The following is a 17,583-nucleotide window of genomic DNA, read 5'->3' as shown; positions in this document are numbered from 1 at the left end:
GGAAAATTGGGGGCGTGTCGTAGCAAGGAGCACTTCCGGTTCTATTTTCGTTTCATTCTCACTCAACATCAAGAATGTAATACTGCATCACTTGAATAGTGGGATAATCGTCTGTTTATTGTAATTTCTTCAATAGCATTTTGTCAGGATATTGCAATGAAACGACCGGCTGTACTTGGAAAACCATAAATTTACGAATTCACATTAGCTAAATTATTACAGATCATAATACGTTTTTACTAGCCGTAAGTTACCTATGTGAAGAATGAAATCTGTGGTGCAGGACGCATTGAGTCCAACTGATGGGATTCCCAAATTCACCCTAGAAACAGATGTAAGTTGTTTGGTTGATGGTTGGGTAATACGGTATTAATCATTTCTAATAACCTAGGACCTCAAAAAGTTATACATAACCAACTGATTTGCTGTCCTGTAATGGGTAGATAACTCAGAACGTTGTTAAGGATTTGGATGTGATAGTGAGATTCCTATCTGCTTATTTTTTTCTTAATTGCATATGTATTGTTTTTACCAACCATAAATATAAGGTTGTACAGGACCATGAGGCATGTGAAAACTTTGATTGATATTGTGATAACTATAAATTTGGTGTGTGCTGGGTATTTAATAAATGGGATCCATTTTAGAAAAAAAAAATAATTTGGTCATAAATAAAGTTTTCGTGGACTTTCAGAAAATATGTCTTTTCCTATTTTCTTTGCTTCAAAGGCCTATAGGGATGGCTTTAACAAAACACTGATTAATGTTTCTTTCGTGAGTTCAAAGGGACAATACTCTGGCTATATCATATCACCATACACGCTTGTGACAATTTTGTTTATATACAAAGATGTTTATTATGTCATGATCCTATGCTTCAGATAGAGGTACCTTCACCAGAAAAATTTGACATTGTTGTACAAGTAAAAGCATGTGCTTTAGCAAAATATAACTCAAAGGTAAGTCTTACAAAAGTATTTATCACTGATTGATCAGAGATTGTATTTATAGGAAGGAGTAATTGACAAAAATGTTCTGCTCTCACTGGGGCTCAAACTAGCCACCTCTCTGAGCAGACACACGACCACTAAACTAAAGGGAAATTCTCATTAACCTGAGTTAGTAAGGTGACCTTATACTATCCATTTTTTACACTACTGCCTCCTTCATGAAGTCTTTGCACTCTCAAGACATTCACAACACAGGTTCTTTGGCTCCAAGGAAGCCTCTCACTCTCCTCCAACTTGGTCATGCTACAGAACCAAATCTGCAATATGAAAGGGTAATGAAAAGTGGACATCCCACCATTAAGCTAAAAAGAAATTCCTCTTTGCCTGGAATAGTAAGGTGACCTTATACTCTCCACTTTTATGCAGCAACTCTTTTAAAGTGTAGCGGAACTTGACTGGGTTGATCATCGGCGACCAGGTAGCTCAGTGGTAGAGTGCCCATTTAGAGTTCGGAGGGTCCCGGGTTCGAACCCCGGTCTGGCTGCTACATTTTCTCCTCTCCTGTTACATAATTGGCGAGCTTGCCTACCCTTGTTTAAAGCATTAGGTGTATGCTTAGCAAGGGGATATCCGAACTTGTGGTCTTCGGGGGCGAAGACTTGAAAAAAGGAGGGAAAAATGTAGCGGAACTGGACTGGGTCGATCATCGGCGACCAGGTAGCACAGTGGTAGAGTGTCCGTCTAGAGTTCGGAGGGGCCCGGGTTCGAACCCTGGTCTGGCTGCTTCATTTTCTCCTCTCCTGTTACAAAAGGTTGGGTAAACTAGGAAAAAAAAATTAAAGTCTAAAATGGAATAAATGCCATTTCTTCAAATACTTTGATACCCTGCAATTGTTTAGCTCACTTACCAAAAGGGCAAATGGCAAGTAAGCTGAAGCTGCAGATCAATATATTTCCTTTGACTGTTCATCATTTTTATTCTTAAAACACCTTCTAAATAGTTAAGACTTAGGCGAGTTATAGTCATGTTATTTGGAGAGCAGCATATACCTACTGAATACTAGGGTTATGAAGTTTGTGCAAAAGAAAATTGTGATGATACACCACCTTACTGTTTGTGGTCCAGGTCTGGAAAATTGATTTAGTGAGCTGTTGTGAGTAGTAAGCTGGTTCACTCCACACTTAGTGAGGTTCTTATTCACAGAGATGTGAGAGAAAGGATCACAATCAGAGAATGCTCTTCTTGACTTCAGCAGCTTAAACTTGGTATTGACAGACTTCAGGCAGATGATGATTTGCCAAGACCTGAATGCATGACTCAATGCATATTATATTTCTAGTAATTGACTCTCCACTCTTCATATAATACAATGTATTTTATTGTGCTGATATTTCAGATACTTACAGAAATCCACAAGAAAAGTCAGCGAGATAGATATAGTGTTGGGCATGATGTGGCTGGTATCGTGGTCAAGATTGGTCAGTCTGTTACCAGTGTAGCTCTAGGAGACAGTGTTGTAGGTGAGATGTAGTGGTCAGCAAAATCATATGTTATAAACAGTAACATGATGAGACATATATAGTGACATACAAAGTATCAGTTTGAGAGAAAGTGTTTAAAAGTCACTTTTTTAGCCCACCATCATCAGATGGTGGGCTATTCAAATCGCCCTGCGTCCGTGGTCCGTGGTCCGTCCGGCCGTCCCTCCGTCCGTCCGTCCGTCCCTCCATCCGTAAACAATTCTTGTTATCGCTATTTCTCAGAAAGTACTGAAGGGATCTTTCTCAAGTTTCATATATAGGTTCCCCTTGGTTCCTAGTTATGCATATTGCATTTTGAGAGAAATCGGAAATCAACATGGCTGACAGGCAGCCATCTTGGATTTTGACAATTGAAGTTTGTTATCGCTATTTCTCAGAAAGTACTGAAGGGATCTTTCTCAAATTTCATATGTAGGTTCCCCTCGGTGCCTAGTTATGCATATTGCATTTTGAGACCAATCAGAAAACAACATGGCCGACCAGTAGCCATCTTGGATTTTGACAATTGAAGTTTGTTATCGCTATTTCTCAGAAAGTACTGAAGGGATCTTTCTCAAATTTCATATGTAGGTTCCCCTCGGTGCCTAGTTATGCATATTGCATTTTGTGACCTATCGGAAAACAACATGGCCGACAGGCAGCCATCTTGGATTTTGACAATTGAAGTTTGTTATCATTATTTCTCAGAAAGTGCTGAAGGGATATTTCTCAAATTTCATATATAGGTTCCCCTCGGTGCCTAGTTATGCATATTGCATTTTGAGACCAATCAGAAAACAACATGGCCGAAAGGCAGCCATCTTGGATTTTGACAATTGGAGTTTGTTATCACTATTTCTCAGAAAGTACTGAAGAGATCTTTCTCAAATTTCATATGTAGGTTCCGCTCGGTGCCTAGTTATGCATATTGCATTTTGGGACCTATCGGAAGACAACATGGCCGACAGGCAGCCATCTTGGATTTTGACAATTGAAGTTTGTTATCGCTATTTCTCAGAAAGTACTGAAGGGATATTTCTCAAATTTCATATGTAGGCTCCCCTTGGTATCTAGTTATGCATATTGCATTTTAAGACCTATCGGAAAACAACATGGCCGACAGGCAGCCATCTTGGATTTTGACAATTGAAGTTTGTTATCATTATTTCTCAGAAAGTGCTGAAGGGATCTTTCTCAAATTTCATATATAGGTTCCCCTCGGTGCCTAGTTATGCATATTGCATTTTGAGAGCAATCAGAAAACAACATGGCCGAAAGGCAGCCATCTTGGATTTTGACAATTGAAGTTTGTTATCGCTATTCCTCAGAAAGTACTGAAGGGATCTTTCTCAATCTTTTTTGTAGGTTCCCCTTGGTCTGTAGTTATGCATATTACATCTTGGGACCAATAGGAAAACAACATGGCCGACAGGCAGCCATCTTGGATTTTGACAATTGAAGTTTGTTATTGCTATTTTACAGAAGGTACTGAAAGGATCTTTATCAAATTTCATATGTAGGTTCCCCTTGGTCCCTGGTATTGCATTTTGGGACCAATCTTTCTCAAATTTCATATGTAGGTTCCCCTTGGTCCCTGGTATTGCATTTTGGGACCAATCCGAAAACAACATGGCCGACAGACAGCCATTATCGCTAAATCTTAAATTTTATATATAGGTTCCCCTTGTTTGAATAGTACTAGAGGGCTGTTTCTGAATTTACACAGATTAGTAACACTTAGAGGAAGAGAAAAGTAGAGAAAAGATCAATCAGACATGGAACCTATAAAGATCATTCAATGGTGGGCGCCAAGATCCCTCTGGGATCTCTTGTTTCTGGTTGAAATCATTACTCAAATTGCCAAAAAAAAAGCCTGTAAGTACAAGTCAAGAAAATTAACAGAAACTTACTGTTAGTCCTGCTTTGTTGAAACATACTAGAAACATTACCAGTTGATAACCTTCTGTAAAAAGACTGAAGTAAAATAGTAGATAATTTCTAGACCTTGGATTTTGAACAACCTGTTTCCTTCCAGTAAAAAATAAATCATTAAATCAGAGCAACATTCTTTAATCAAACTAATGTCTATGTTACAGACGTTTTCAAATATATATATGTATAAAAAGATACTTTAAAATGGACACAGCTAAGGGACATCCTAGGAGTATCACTTTGACACTTAATATTTATTTTGCTGTATCTTTAATACTCCAGGTGTTGTGCCATTGAATGCCAGATACTCAGGATGTGGAGAGTACTGCCTGATGTCCGAGTATGATGTTGGTAAGTAACTATAGAAGGAATTTATGGATCAGTAAATGGGCACTATCCAAAAGAGACTCTGCATTATATGTAAATGCATGTTGCTGATAGATGCATTTTCAAATTTTTGCAGCTTTTCAGTTATCCAAAGTTTTACTTTGAAGGACTTCAAATTAATTGAATTTATCAATTAATTAACAGTGTCTATTGAATGAATAGAAATTTATTCTTCTCTGATACAAAATGTCTTTGTTAGATAAATGTTTAAGATTGTTAGATAGATATTTACTTTGAATATTATTGTGACCCAGTCAGAAAACCAGACAGACTAAGTTTCGTTGAAGCTGCAGCAGGGATCGGAGACTGTGTGAGGGCGTATACTGCTTTACACTACCAGGCACGGGTTTGTGGGGGGGACACAGTCCTTGTGATGGACGGAGCCACACCTTTCGGATGTGTAGCACTCCACCTGGCCAGTTACTGGGGCGCAAAGGTAAACCTTATAACAAAGTTGTGATAGTATCAACTCTTATCTGATTATTGTAGTCACAACCTGTGTTTGATGAACTCTCATTTGATTATTGCATACAGCACTACCCATGTATAATGAACCCAAATATGATCATTTTATTCGCTCCCCATTTATAATGTACCTATATATGATAATTTTTTTCACTACCCATGTATTATGTACCCAAATATGATCATTGTACTCACTTTACCCATGTATAATGAACCCTGATATGTAATGAACTCTAATATGGTATAATACCCTGGTATATACAGGGAAAAACAGAAAATGAAAGGAAAAGGTATGATGGTGTATCATTTTCAGTGAACATGTGTGTTTGATTAATTTTGTATCTGTAATAGGTTATTACAACATCCAGTAGTCAGGATGAACGCAACTTCATTGATGGCCTGCAAATATCTATAGGTAGGTTTTTCCTGGGAAAGAATTTTACAAGCAGAGTTATCTCCCTTGAATGACCGCTTATTATTAATATCATTGGCTGTCAATAATTTGAATGAATCATCTATAATTTCAATTCAAACAGTCTTGTTTAAGTAACAGATGAATTCCAAGTAAGATCATCCATACACTGATGTTAATGAAATAATTCAAGATTATAATTTATATATTAAATATACATGTATTGTGGAAAAAAATGTTTCCTGAGGAAAAAAAAATAACATAATATAATTCTATGATGATATAATTATAATTTCATCTTTTCGTATTGCACAGCTCAAGTGATAGATATCAGTAAGAGGAGTAACATTTTAGCGAGTAGTGTAATGGAAGAGACAGGGGGTGTGGGAGTGGATGTCGTCATTGACAACGGAGGTGAGTTAACACTTGTTTATGTAATGGTTTCCATTAAGATAACAAAATTTCTGAATACTTCCATTTTCAAACATCAACATCATCACATTAAGCTCATACAAGGGCAAAGTCTCTCTTGACTTGATGCATGGTGGTCTAGTGGTAGGAGGCCCACATAAGGGAAGTTTCACTGAAATGTCATGTGACAGGCACATCCAGTCCATTACACTGACACTGAATGTTTCCAGTTATATCTCATTGTGGATCCCATTTGTTGTCAAACTTCAAATATCATCTTTAATGGCGTATTGTGGTGTGACATACTGTCAAACTTCAAGTGTCATCTTCAATGGCATATTGAGATGTGACATACTGTCAAACTTCAAGTGTCAATTTTAATGATGTATTGTTGTGTGTCATATTGTCAAACTTCAAGTGTCATCTTCAATGACGTATTGAGATGTGACATACTGTCAAACTTCAAGTGTCATCTTTAATAACGTATTGCTGTGCAACATACTGTCAAACTTACAAGTGTCATCTTTAATGTCATATTGTGGTGTGAAATACTGTCAAACTTCAAGTGTCATCTTTAATAACGTATTGCTGTGCGACATACTGTCAAACTTCAAGTGTCATCTTTAATCATGTATTGTGTTGTGATATACTGTCAAACTTCAAGTGTCATCTTTGATGACATATTGTGTTGTGACATACTGTCAAACTTCAAGTACATGTATTATCTTTAATGATGTATTGTGGTGTGAAGAGGAAAGGGGCATGTATTGCTTTAGCAATACCCAGAGCACACTTGTTTTATTTGAAAATTTGTGCCACAGAGCATGTTTTTTTTGTTAAAAAATTTGTACCATAATTACCTTAAACAGACACTAGTTCATATTTACTTGGCCTAAAACTATATGAAAGTTTAAAAGGTCAAAATAAGTTGGAGACTTCATTAATAAATCAACTTCAGTGTTTCTGATACATTGTCGTTTCTGTTTTAGCCTGCATGTTTACCAATGAGGAAGATCTCAATATAATGGAGGAGAAAAGAAAGTATTCAGTCCCACACAAACATGAAATCATTTCCTGTCTTGGGGCATCAGGGAAATGGATTACATCTCAATATAATCTTCAGGTAAGTAAATACAATTCAATGAGTTTCCATTGAAGATACGATTTATACATACATTTTATTTCATCGAGGTTCTGCAAAGCTGAAAATAAGTTCAAGAGGACAGATTTTATAAATAATACATATTTACCACATTTACAAGTATATATAGGAATATTCAATAAAAAATATGTCCCTTACCAGCATGAGGTCTTCAATATCTACATCTTGGTTTTTAGCCTATCATCATCTAATGGTGGGCTAGTAAAATCGCCTTGCATCCGTGCTCAGTCTGTTGTCTGTCTGTCTTCCATCAGTCGCCCGTCTGTAAACAATCCATGTTATCGCTATTTCTTGAAAAGTGCTGGACGGTCATTCCTCAAACTGTTTGCTTATGTTATACCTATTCTAAAATTCTGGTATCCTTTGTAGTTATATTTTCTTTACTTCCAGCTGGACCCACCAGATAGCCAACAGTTGTTTCTGCGAGGGGCCAGCGTCTGCTTCTTGTTTGACAAAATATGGAACTTGTCTTGTTCTCAACAAGGACGATATCAACGTATCCTTGAATAAGATGATTTATATACTTATAATGGTATGTCTTACCAATAGGTGTCATATAAGAGCAATCTGATTAAAATCACCTGTTCATGGCTGGTACTAGGCGTTAGCAACACAGTAACAAAGTCATGATGACCAGATGATTTTTAACAGACTAATTCAAAAGTTCCCTAATACCGATGGTATTGGATATTTGCTTTTCTGATGAAGCCGAGAACTTAACCTTTTCAACCCTTAGAAGCTTTAGTGGACTCTGCCATTCATTCATTATTTGATGTCCAATATGGTCAGTAGGGGTGAAAGGGTCAATAGATCAAACTTTCCTGTACTGTCATGGTTGCATCCCTGAGCAAGACACTTTATCTTGACTGCTCTTGTTCAGTGAGGTAGTCACCAGCTGCTATGTTGGTGGGCAATAAATCCAGCAAGCAAGCAATATAATATGAGAGAAAGTTGTTATCAAAACAGGTACAACGTATCGGGTTATTAAATATGTTCCTGGAAAACCTATATATAGAGGATCTACATGAGTGACTATGTCATATGTAAAATTTTGGGGAGAGTTTATTTGCGAGTCATTTTCAGCCTACTATTATTTTGAAATTGATGATTCTGCAAAACTGAAAAAGGGGGCTTATTTATGGGCAGGGTTTTTTCATGAATGAATATGGAACATTCCATTGTAATCTATTGATCTTGTGATATGTTGTCCTGTTAAGTTTTTCAGTATGAGCCATTGACATTGTCATCATCACCAATATACTATCCTTGATCGCCTATATATCAGATATACTACATGATGCTGTAGAAAAAATAGAGAAAGGAGTCGTCAAGTATGTATCTCAGCTGTTTCCCTGCTTTTTATAGAATTAACATTACTTTATAGTGCAATGGGTCAGATTGTGCAAGTGATATTGTAGTGAAACTTCATGAACTTTCATAAGAAATAACTTTCACTTTGTCAGTCCATCAAGGTGTCAGAATACTTCCAGGGTTGGATTAGACAGAATGTCCATTTCACTGTTCAAGATCTCTACATACTTTACCTGGGTTAATTACAAATGATAATTTGTATAGTCATGTATATAAACACCAGATCTGTCACCAAGGCCCAGTTGTTCAAAAGGTGATTAGGCTCATCAAAGTTCAACAATAATATTAAAATCCTGATAAAATAATTTCTTGTAAGACTTATATGACAATATTTTCTTAAACTACCTACATCTACCAGTCTCTTCATAACTGCTGATTTTGAAGGATAGGAGAAATGCGATTTTCATTAATCAAGCGATTAATTAGCTATTTACCTTTTGAACAAATGGCCCCTGAACATTAATAGATATTTAAATCTTTTCAGTAGACGCAATCAACATACAAGTAATGAATCTAAATTCTACGTTTGTAATATCATACAGGTGTAAAATAGCGAAGGAATTCACATTGGATGTAGCAGTGGACGCCATGATGCACCTTGATCAGCTACGAATAGGACGAGCAGTTGTTACGATGTAAAATATGACCAGTGGAGCTCAATGCCCTGGTTATTACTGAATTGTGGACATTAGACAGAGGGCAGTGACCTTGTGATGTGTCATGTGATTCAGCAGACCAATGAAATATTGTTTTAGTAAACTGATATACACATTTATGTGAGATGTTTTAACTTGAATTGATTAAAACAAACATAAATGATCTTTGTATACCCTTTTTTGTTACAGATATCTAAAAGTTCATTGTTACAGATATCTAAAAATTCAAACAACACAATAGAATCACTGGGAGAAATTTTATTCAAAAGTTTAGGATAGTAACAAAATTTTATGATCAAACATATAGCTCAGGATGTATGGCCATATTGAAAAAACAATCTACACGATTTAATGTTATGTGAGTGGGTTGTTGTTGGCTTCTTGAGATATATATAATGTCGGTCAGTAAAACGGAAACTGTGCTACATTTTGATAATTTGGTTCTGTTTTCACAAGCTTCCACAAAATTGATTTTGATTGAAATTCAATGTTTACTTCTTAGTGTTGTATTTCTCTTAGGTTACTGTGGAACTAATAAAGCTGCCATCAAGATACTAAAACCAAACACAGACCTAAAATTGTTCAAAATTGGAGTGAAGGTAAAACTTTGAAATGATTTCCACTTGAACACACAGAATATTGTGAAGCCAGAGCCACTGGGAAGGTGAACAGGTCTCCTATTCATGCTGCTATAAATGCCACACAAACAATCCATTTCTTAGCACAGTATTCGTAGAAACATGATTATTATAGTAATTCAATGTATTTTTGGAAATAAACATGTTTCTGTGGTAAGAACTTGTCAGGATATAGGACAACACCAGGTCTTGTGGCTAGCTAAATCAACTGGATTTTAACACCTTACAATTCACAATATCTCATTTTGATACATGTATTGTATAAACCTATTTTTTAAAAGAACACTTCTCTTCAAACTTCACATTAAAGAGATTAAATTTAAAAAATATCCACAATGTGGAGTAGAAACTTGTGTATAATTGTCTTTTATATATTGCGTATTTTTAACGAAAACATTGAGCAAACTCTACATGAGACATTCAAGAGCATGCGTTTCTATTTCCAAGTACGGGAAAATCAGTCAAATTAAATTCCATGTACATGCCGAAACACTGGACTTAAACTTTTGTTCAAGTACAATCAGCTGTGTATTCAATTCTTCTCTATTCATCAATCTTTTCCTGAGTCTTCTGTACAATGCATTCAAATAAACATTCTGTCAAATATTGTATCTGGACAACATTCCATTCCATTACTAAGTGCATGTTCAGGGCCAGCACTTGCAGTTGTACAAAGCGAAAGTAGGAACAGCAGCAAAATTCTAACCAATAGTCTCTATCAGCAGTCTGTTACAATAAACTTACATGGAAATGAAATAAATCAAGCAAAAACCTCTATCACCACTCTCACTATGATAGCAAAGGAGGGTCTATTAGACAGTATTTCAGTTACATTCAGGTGAAAACTGAGGTTTTAAACATTGCCTTTATTGACAATATCTTCTTACTCCCACTCTTCAACAGGTTTGGCATATACTGTAGTGCAAGGGTGTAAGATTTAAAACATTTGCTGAGGCCTATAAAACTGAAAAAAACTACATATTGCACTAAATCTGGTACTCTGCACACAATAGTTAAGTGCTTTAATTACAAAATCTACCTTCACGTACATAATTATGTGCATAAGAAGATTTTACATATGTAAATGAATTTCAAGATTCTCCATAAAAATATAGATAATCTGCTATCTAACAAAACAGGATTTCACACATTACTTCCCTGATTGCATAGACACAGAAGTATAACGTTAATAATAAAGAAATGGTAATTTGTCTTCACTGTTAAACATAACCTTAGAACTATCTGTCTTACTAGTAAAACATTGTAGACATCTCTTTTATTGACCTAATGAAGGATTTACTGGTCGACGACATAGTACCGTAATAATGAATGCAGTTATTTTAACAACATGGTTCCATAACTAGTTTTGGACTGAAATTAATGGTTTGACCACTCTATCTATAATACTGTATTCACAATCTAATAAAGGCATTTTGCGCTTACAAAAACACAAAAGGTGTGTTTGATAAAACGATGAATGGGGAAATGTTTTCATGTGAATTCGGAGTAGAAAAAAACAACACCTTTTTTTCATTTACATACATTTATGTAGCGAAAACTATCCAGGCTTTTATTAAAAGTGGGTTAAGGAACTTTTTGTATGTTTTAACCAGCGCACCAATCCTCTTATCCTGAAAAAAGGTGGAGGTGCAGCTATAGGTGCAGGTGCACTTGTTAGGTCGTTTACAGTACAAGGTCTAATATGTTAAGTATGTGTGAATGCACTCTCCATATGTACTAGTCCTCTGTAGAAAAATGTTTTAATTTTATACACTGCAACATATAGCCTAATATTAGTAGGTGTGTACAGGATATATTCAACACACCTGAACATGATAAATTTGAGCAACATTTCTGAAATAATTTAAAATTTTAAACAAGATTGTTTATCACAAGATCAAAAGTACAATACAATGTACTATTTAACAACTGGTACAATAATAAGATATCTCTCCACACACATTTTTGTAGAGATTTTTTTTTCTTTGGTACAAAACTTCTGTTTACTTTGTCCTAATAGATCAGCAATAGTTACAACCATAGGGACTTGATGATTGAGACACATTTCATTAATATATTATGTCGAGAATTATTGGCTGCTTTCACATAACTGGTTGAGACAGCTGAACCTGAAAATGAAGAACCAAAGGTACAGATTATTGAGGATGAGGATACCCCAAGGAATATTCAGCCATGTCTGTTCAAAACTAGATGACAGGTGGATAGTTTTCAGGATTTTCACATACTTCAAGGTCAGTGCACACAAACATATATTTCAGAATAATATGCAGAAGACATGAAACAAAATAAGAATTTTTTTTACATATGTCCGACTCCTTCACAGATGCATTTAATCTTTTTACCACACAGTTTCATGACATTTGAACTGTGTCAACCCAGTTATGTGAAAGCAGCCTTTGTACAGCCAACAGGGAGCAGTACATTGTGTATACCCTTTAAACATTAAATCAAACCATTGTTTGAACAAATGTAAAACTGTGTCATAATTATCACGTCCCTCTGACTGTTAAAAAGGTGGCTTTAAATTGTCAGAGAGATGAACCTCCCAGTATCCACAAAATTTGTGGTTCCTTTATTTTAGCTGTAACATGATTTTTAGCATAAGTATCCTTTTGCTAAAATTGTGCTTCTTCAAAATATTTTTCTATTTAAGAAATAAAACTTTTAAATGACTGACTTCACTGACACAATACAATTAAACCAGTACAACTTAAACATTAGAAAACCTAAGTACAGGCAAAATTACAAGCATAATATTAAAACATACAACACAATTCTCACTCAGTTATACTACAACAGTCAAAAATAACTTATACATTACCACACAGCTCAGTATAATAATCAACAATATATAAATGGCAAAAAGGAAATAGTCTGAACACATCATATTGCTGTAACATATCTATCATGTTAAAGTATAAAATTTGGAACTATGGAATCACCAACTGTACAACATCTTACAATATACAAAGTCTACCGTTTTACATAAATTGTACATTATCTATTATTGATGGTTCTATTTTCCTACTATTTGAGTTGGAATTAAGCATACAAAGTGTGGCATTATAATTGTAATCTAGACAATTTCCTAGTCTACTTTTGGATAACTGGCATGGGTGGTGCATTGCTAACACAAACATACTATTATTAGATATTTTTTTATATTGCACAGTAAACTAAATGTCATTATAAATTTAGGCCAGGGAAATTCGATAATTTTTAATAAATGCATTTTCACATGAAAACTTTTACTGCAAAAATTCCAATTTTAAATTTTTAAACATTTTGCTGTAGAAGATTATATTTGTTTTTTTGTTGTTGTTAAAAACCAGTCACTGGGAAATAAATACAGGCACCATAAGTTATGAAGAAAAATTTCTAAAGAAAAAATGTTTCCCAAATTACATTATTAATCACAATGCTTTGTCTGGTCTATGGTTAATGGAAATCAATGATTGAATGTAGGTTTTTCTAACAATTAAATACAAAAAGCACCAGAAAAAATCATGTTAAATGACAAACTGAAATAATAAGAACTTAGAAGATACTGTAATTATGTATCTAGAACATGTAAGGAAGCAGATGAGGAAACAAGGGATAAATTTCCAGCTGACTCTCCCGGAGTGTACCAGGCTGGAATGATTTGGTGAGTACATTGTATATATATATACCTGGTATCGTAGAGTGAAAAATAACTGACTTGCTTGTTATTGAAATGGACGTTTTTCAGGTCTAGGTTAACTACATCTATATCCGTACCATTGTTATGCTGTATTTCTAGCTACAGTAAAACCGAGTCAATTTAGACTGATAGTTTTTTAAACATATCTTCTCTTAATACTTTTAATTTTGCTCATCAACTAAGGTCTTAAATTCCATGTCATATTGAATCTGCGCTCAACACAGAGGGTAGAAATGAGAAAGAGATAAACTTTGACAAACATTTTACAATATGCCTTTTACAAACAAAGTTGAGTAACTGGAAAATATATTATCAGAAAATCAGAAGCTGAAGTGTCTAAACTCACAAGGTTCTACTGTATATAAAAATATGCCAGTATTATGAATAGAAAATATTCTTGCTTTCAAAAAAAAAAAAAAGAAACAACCACAATTTCAAACTGACAAATAAAACAAGCACACTTATAAAATTAATGAACAAAATGTGTTATCAGCTTCACTTTCTCTTCTTTTCAGACCTTGGCTTCCAAGAATTATATAACTGTCTTGCAAAATAAAGTCCAAATCCATGTAGCTGAATAGCCATGGTTAGAAACATAAACCATACAATTACTGCTGGGAATCCCTGAATGGTTCCGATTGACTTCTTCTCATTCAAGTAGGCATATAAATCATCTACTTGATCAAAAACACCATAGCCAACGGGACAAATTCCGAAAACTACTGTTCCAATGACATACTGCTTCAGAAGCGATAAGTCGTTCTTGGGGAGTGACTTGAGACCTAATATTCCTGCCATAAAGTTGATGATCCAGAGGTATTCCCAGGGCCGCGGTGCAGGGAAGTCCCAGTGCTTTAGTCGTTCAAACATCCCTAGTCCTAGAAAGGCTGTCATTCCTGGTAGGACTCGTATCACCAACATCAAGCATAACAGTACCTGTAGCACTAGCACTATCTTCAGCCGTGACTTGTTCATTGTACTGAAATCAGAGAGAACCAAAATATAATGGTATGCAAATTTATTGAAATATATTTGGCCTTATAGACGTGCGAGAAAGTGTTACAAGCAGATACAGAAACATTCATATTCTTACAGCAAATTTGTATGACATGGTCTTTGAATTTCTTAACATAGAAATATTAATATTCTTACAACAAATTTATATGAGAATATCTTGTAATTTTTTTAAAGTAAATAAGTTCATTACAATATTAACCTTCAGTAACAAATATTTGGCAGATTCAGCATGAACTTAAAGATGAAATATAGCATCACAATGACATATTGTATGCCACAAATACTCTTTAATTCAGACATACACACTGAATGATATATTCAAATGTTCAAATTGATCATGACCTTGGCAGTGTATTATACAAACAGGGGCTTGATATGTTCCATTGATCTATGGGTCAGACTCGGGGGTTAATTTTTTATTCTGGTTCATAGGAACATGTGAGCCCCCTGTGGTTACACATGTCAGAGTGGGATATGACGTAATCAGTATTGATGGTCTTGGCAAAACATTATTAAGCAGTTCAAAGTAAAAAAAAACATATATATTTTAGGGTATCAAGTACATTTCTGTATAAGACAAACAAAATGAAAAACATGATATGCAATGATATTTGGTAATGAGAATTATATATTATTTATTTATTAAACAAAACAAATGATATCACAATCATATGAATCATTTGATGGGAATGAGTGTGATGGGGTTTGGTATATCCTGACAGACAAATGATGATAAAATTCTGTCATGGCTTTTTGCCATCAATATCCCTGCTTTTGTATAATCTGATCCTCTTGGAGTCTCCTGGTGCTCCTGTAGACATGTGCCAGGAATATCTATTGATCTAGTCTACTAAAGGTGTCATTTTCTAACACATACCAATATAATGAATTCCATGAAATATCAGAAAATAAATCTTCAGCAATTTCTATATTGTTAGTATTTACAATACATGATGTATTTTCATATAAATATGTAGATAAAACTTACACATTAAAATGTTTTTTATCTTTAAAAAAAATTTTTTTTTTATACAAGATCCAAAATGGCCTTGTGGCTAAAGACTTCAGATATGGATTCAGAGATCCCATGTTTGAATCCAACAACTACATGTAAACCTTTTCTTATAACAAAGAAATACTACAGAATAATTTGTAAGATGTTTAAAGATGGATTGATGGTTGTAGGCCGGCAAAAACTAATAGGATTCTCCATACAAATCTATATGTCTTTTTTTGTATTTTGCTCTTGTTTAATTAATTTTTAATTTGACTTCTGGATTCGGTGTGATGTCAGTATTCTTTGTTGATTTTGTGATTAAGTAGGCTCTGAAGGGAGCTTAATACTTAGGAAGCACAAAACTAAAATGGTCATTGCTTCACGTACAGATGTACATGGTCTTTGGTATCCTGGAATGTGAACATGTCTAATCATAAATATTTACAACCTGAAAAATAAAACTCTGAATAATTTGCACAGTCAGCTTTAACATTTAAATTCCATTTGATCTCAGCATGCGGGCATATCATGAAATAAGAAATCTATGATAATGTTATAAATGATTAAGGGATAGAGTCGGTTGAACTTTTTTTTCCAAATTGACATATTTGTCAATCTCTGTGATTGCTAAACTAGATCACAGGAGTTTGACGTAAAATTTAAATAGGAATATATAATAATCCATATGAAATGCCCTGTATACTGTGAAAAATAGGCTGATTGGCTTTACCAGTCATTAGCCCGAATTTCCTCTGGCCCTACAACAGACATGGTGTCAGGGCCAGAAGAAACTTGGGCTAAACGGTCATCTGACTTTAAAGACCCTAGTACTATAGTAGTATATATACATACAGAAAACAATTTTGAGATGCAGTATGCTGGCAATGGCAACTGTCTTCGATTCTGTCCAATTTGGAAAATAACAAATCAGTCACAGCCACAGACAGACGACAGCGGAAGAAGCATGATGTCTATAGGTCATCCTGATCCTTTGGGGTGATTCTATATATATGTATATCTGATAGTACTGGGTATTTTTATGTGGATTATTATATTTTCCTATTTATAGAATGTCAAACACCCGTGACTAGATCTTTAAATTGACAATTTTACCACATACACATCAATCTTAGATATCATCAAATTACATACTGTTCACAATAAGAATAACGCCTGTAGGTTTTTACTCCAGCTCCACATGTAATTACTACCTCTGACCTGAGAAACAATTTGGAGTCCGGGTCAAGCGCTGTAACCATTCACACATGTACATATACACTCCGACTCTGTTTGCTGGCCATGGTGCTTCTATTAGCCTGTTCATGGTACAGCGTTGATACACTGCTGACGGGTTTCCTCAGTTAGCATATGTTATTTATACGCAACCTTACACACATAGGCCTGCTATCGACCGTGGACTCGCCGACTGGCATCTTACTGACAACAGCACTACTTGCTCACACAGAAATGTAAACAAATAAAAGACATGCTAAATTACAAGATAACAATTTTACTAAATTAAACATTATCATTAAACACTGTTACTGAGGAGATTAAGCAATTTGAGGAAAAATAAATGGTATATGCAAAAATTACACCAAATGCAACGTGTCCATGGCATGTGGTTCGGAGTCGCATAACGCAATCAGTTTATTAACGTAACCGTAAAGCGAGTAAAAAGTACCATATACCTGTGTTTGTACTGCCATGCAACACTCTCACGGTGCCAAAAGTCACTCCCGTCGGTACCCGTTGGCCTGTACCCATATTTGGACGCCATATCGGCGAAATATGACTGACAGGACGATGCGAATAAAAAACACCTTGGGGGAAATCCCACTTCCGATCACCGCTTATGTCGTTAGAAAATACCTGGCCAATTGAAACTTTCAAAATATAGCATTATTTTGTCGATTTATATAAGCTAAAAATATCAGTTTGAAGAAATATGGCATATGAAC

General features: G+C 35.0%; 2 protein-coding genes across 2 annotated transcripts; one reads left to right on the top strand and one right to left on the bottom strand.

Annotated features, from left to right (window-relative positions):
- Positions 1–25: 25 nt before the first annotated feature.
- Positions 26–9,431, top strand: LOC117327511 (quinone oxidoreductase-like protein 1). Its single transcript, XM_033884542.1, has 11 exons — positions 26–334; positions 882–959; positions 2,348–2,471; positions 4,686–4,754; positions 5,045–5,226; positions 5,607–5,670; positions 5,983–6,081; positions 7,068–7,201; positions 7,631–7,736; positions 8,526–8,571; positions 9,154–9,431. Exons 1-11 carry the CDS (start codon positions 266–268, stop codon positions 9,248–9,250), a joined length of 1,068 nt encoding a protein of 355 aa, XP_033740433.1. The 5' UTR covers positions 26–265; the 3' UTR covers positions 9,251–9,431.
- A 78-nt stretch (positions 9,432–9,509) lies between these two features.
- LOC117327512 (protein jagunal homolog 1-like) lies at positions 9,510–17,462 on the bottom strand. Its single transcript, XM_033884543.1, has 2 exons — positions 17,314–17,462; positions 9,510–14,587 (listed from the first exon to the last, which is right to left on the bottom strand). The coding sequence occupies exons 1-2, from the start codon at positions 17,400–17,402 to the stop codon at positions 14,104–14,106; spliced, it is 573 nt and encodes a 190-aa protein (XP_033740434.1). The 5' UTR covers positions 17,403–17,462; the 3' UTR covers positions 9,510–14,103.
- Positions 17,463–17,583: the final 121 nt, after the last annotated feature.

Source organism: Pecten maximus, chromosome 5 (assembly GCF_902652985.1).
Source record: "Pecten maximus chromosome 5, xPecMax1.1, whole genome shotgun sequence".
Classification (NCBI taxonomy): Eukaryota; Metazoa; Mollusca; class Bivalvia; order Pectinida; family Pectinidae; genus Pecten; species Pecten maximus.
This window is presented reverse-complemented; position numbering and strand designations above follow the sequence as displayed.

Bases quoted from the DNA above. Each gene is read 5' to 3' on its own strand.
- LOC117327512 (XM_033884543.1), bottom strand. From the start codon at position 17,402: ATGGCGTCCAAATATGGGTACAGGCCAACGGGTACCGACGGGAGTGAC. The intron at 14,588-17,313 runs GTATATGGTACT...CTCTGATTTCAG, and splicing joins GCATGGCAGTACAAACACAG to TACAATGAACAAGTCACGGC.
- LOC117327511 (XM_033884542.1), top strand. From the start codon at position 266: ATGAAATCTGTGGTGCAGGACGCATTGAGTCCAACTGATGGGATTCCC. The intron at 335-881 runs GTAAGTTGTTTG...CCTATGCTTCAG, and splicing joins AATTCACCCTAGAAACAGAT to ATAGAGGTACCTTCACCAGA. The intron at 2,472-4,685 runs GTGAGATGTAGT...TTAATACTCCAG, and splicing joins TCTAGGAGACAGTGTTGTAG to GTGTTGTGCCATTGAATGCC.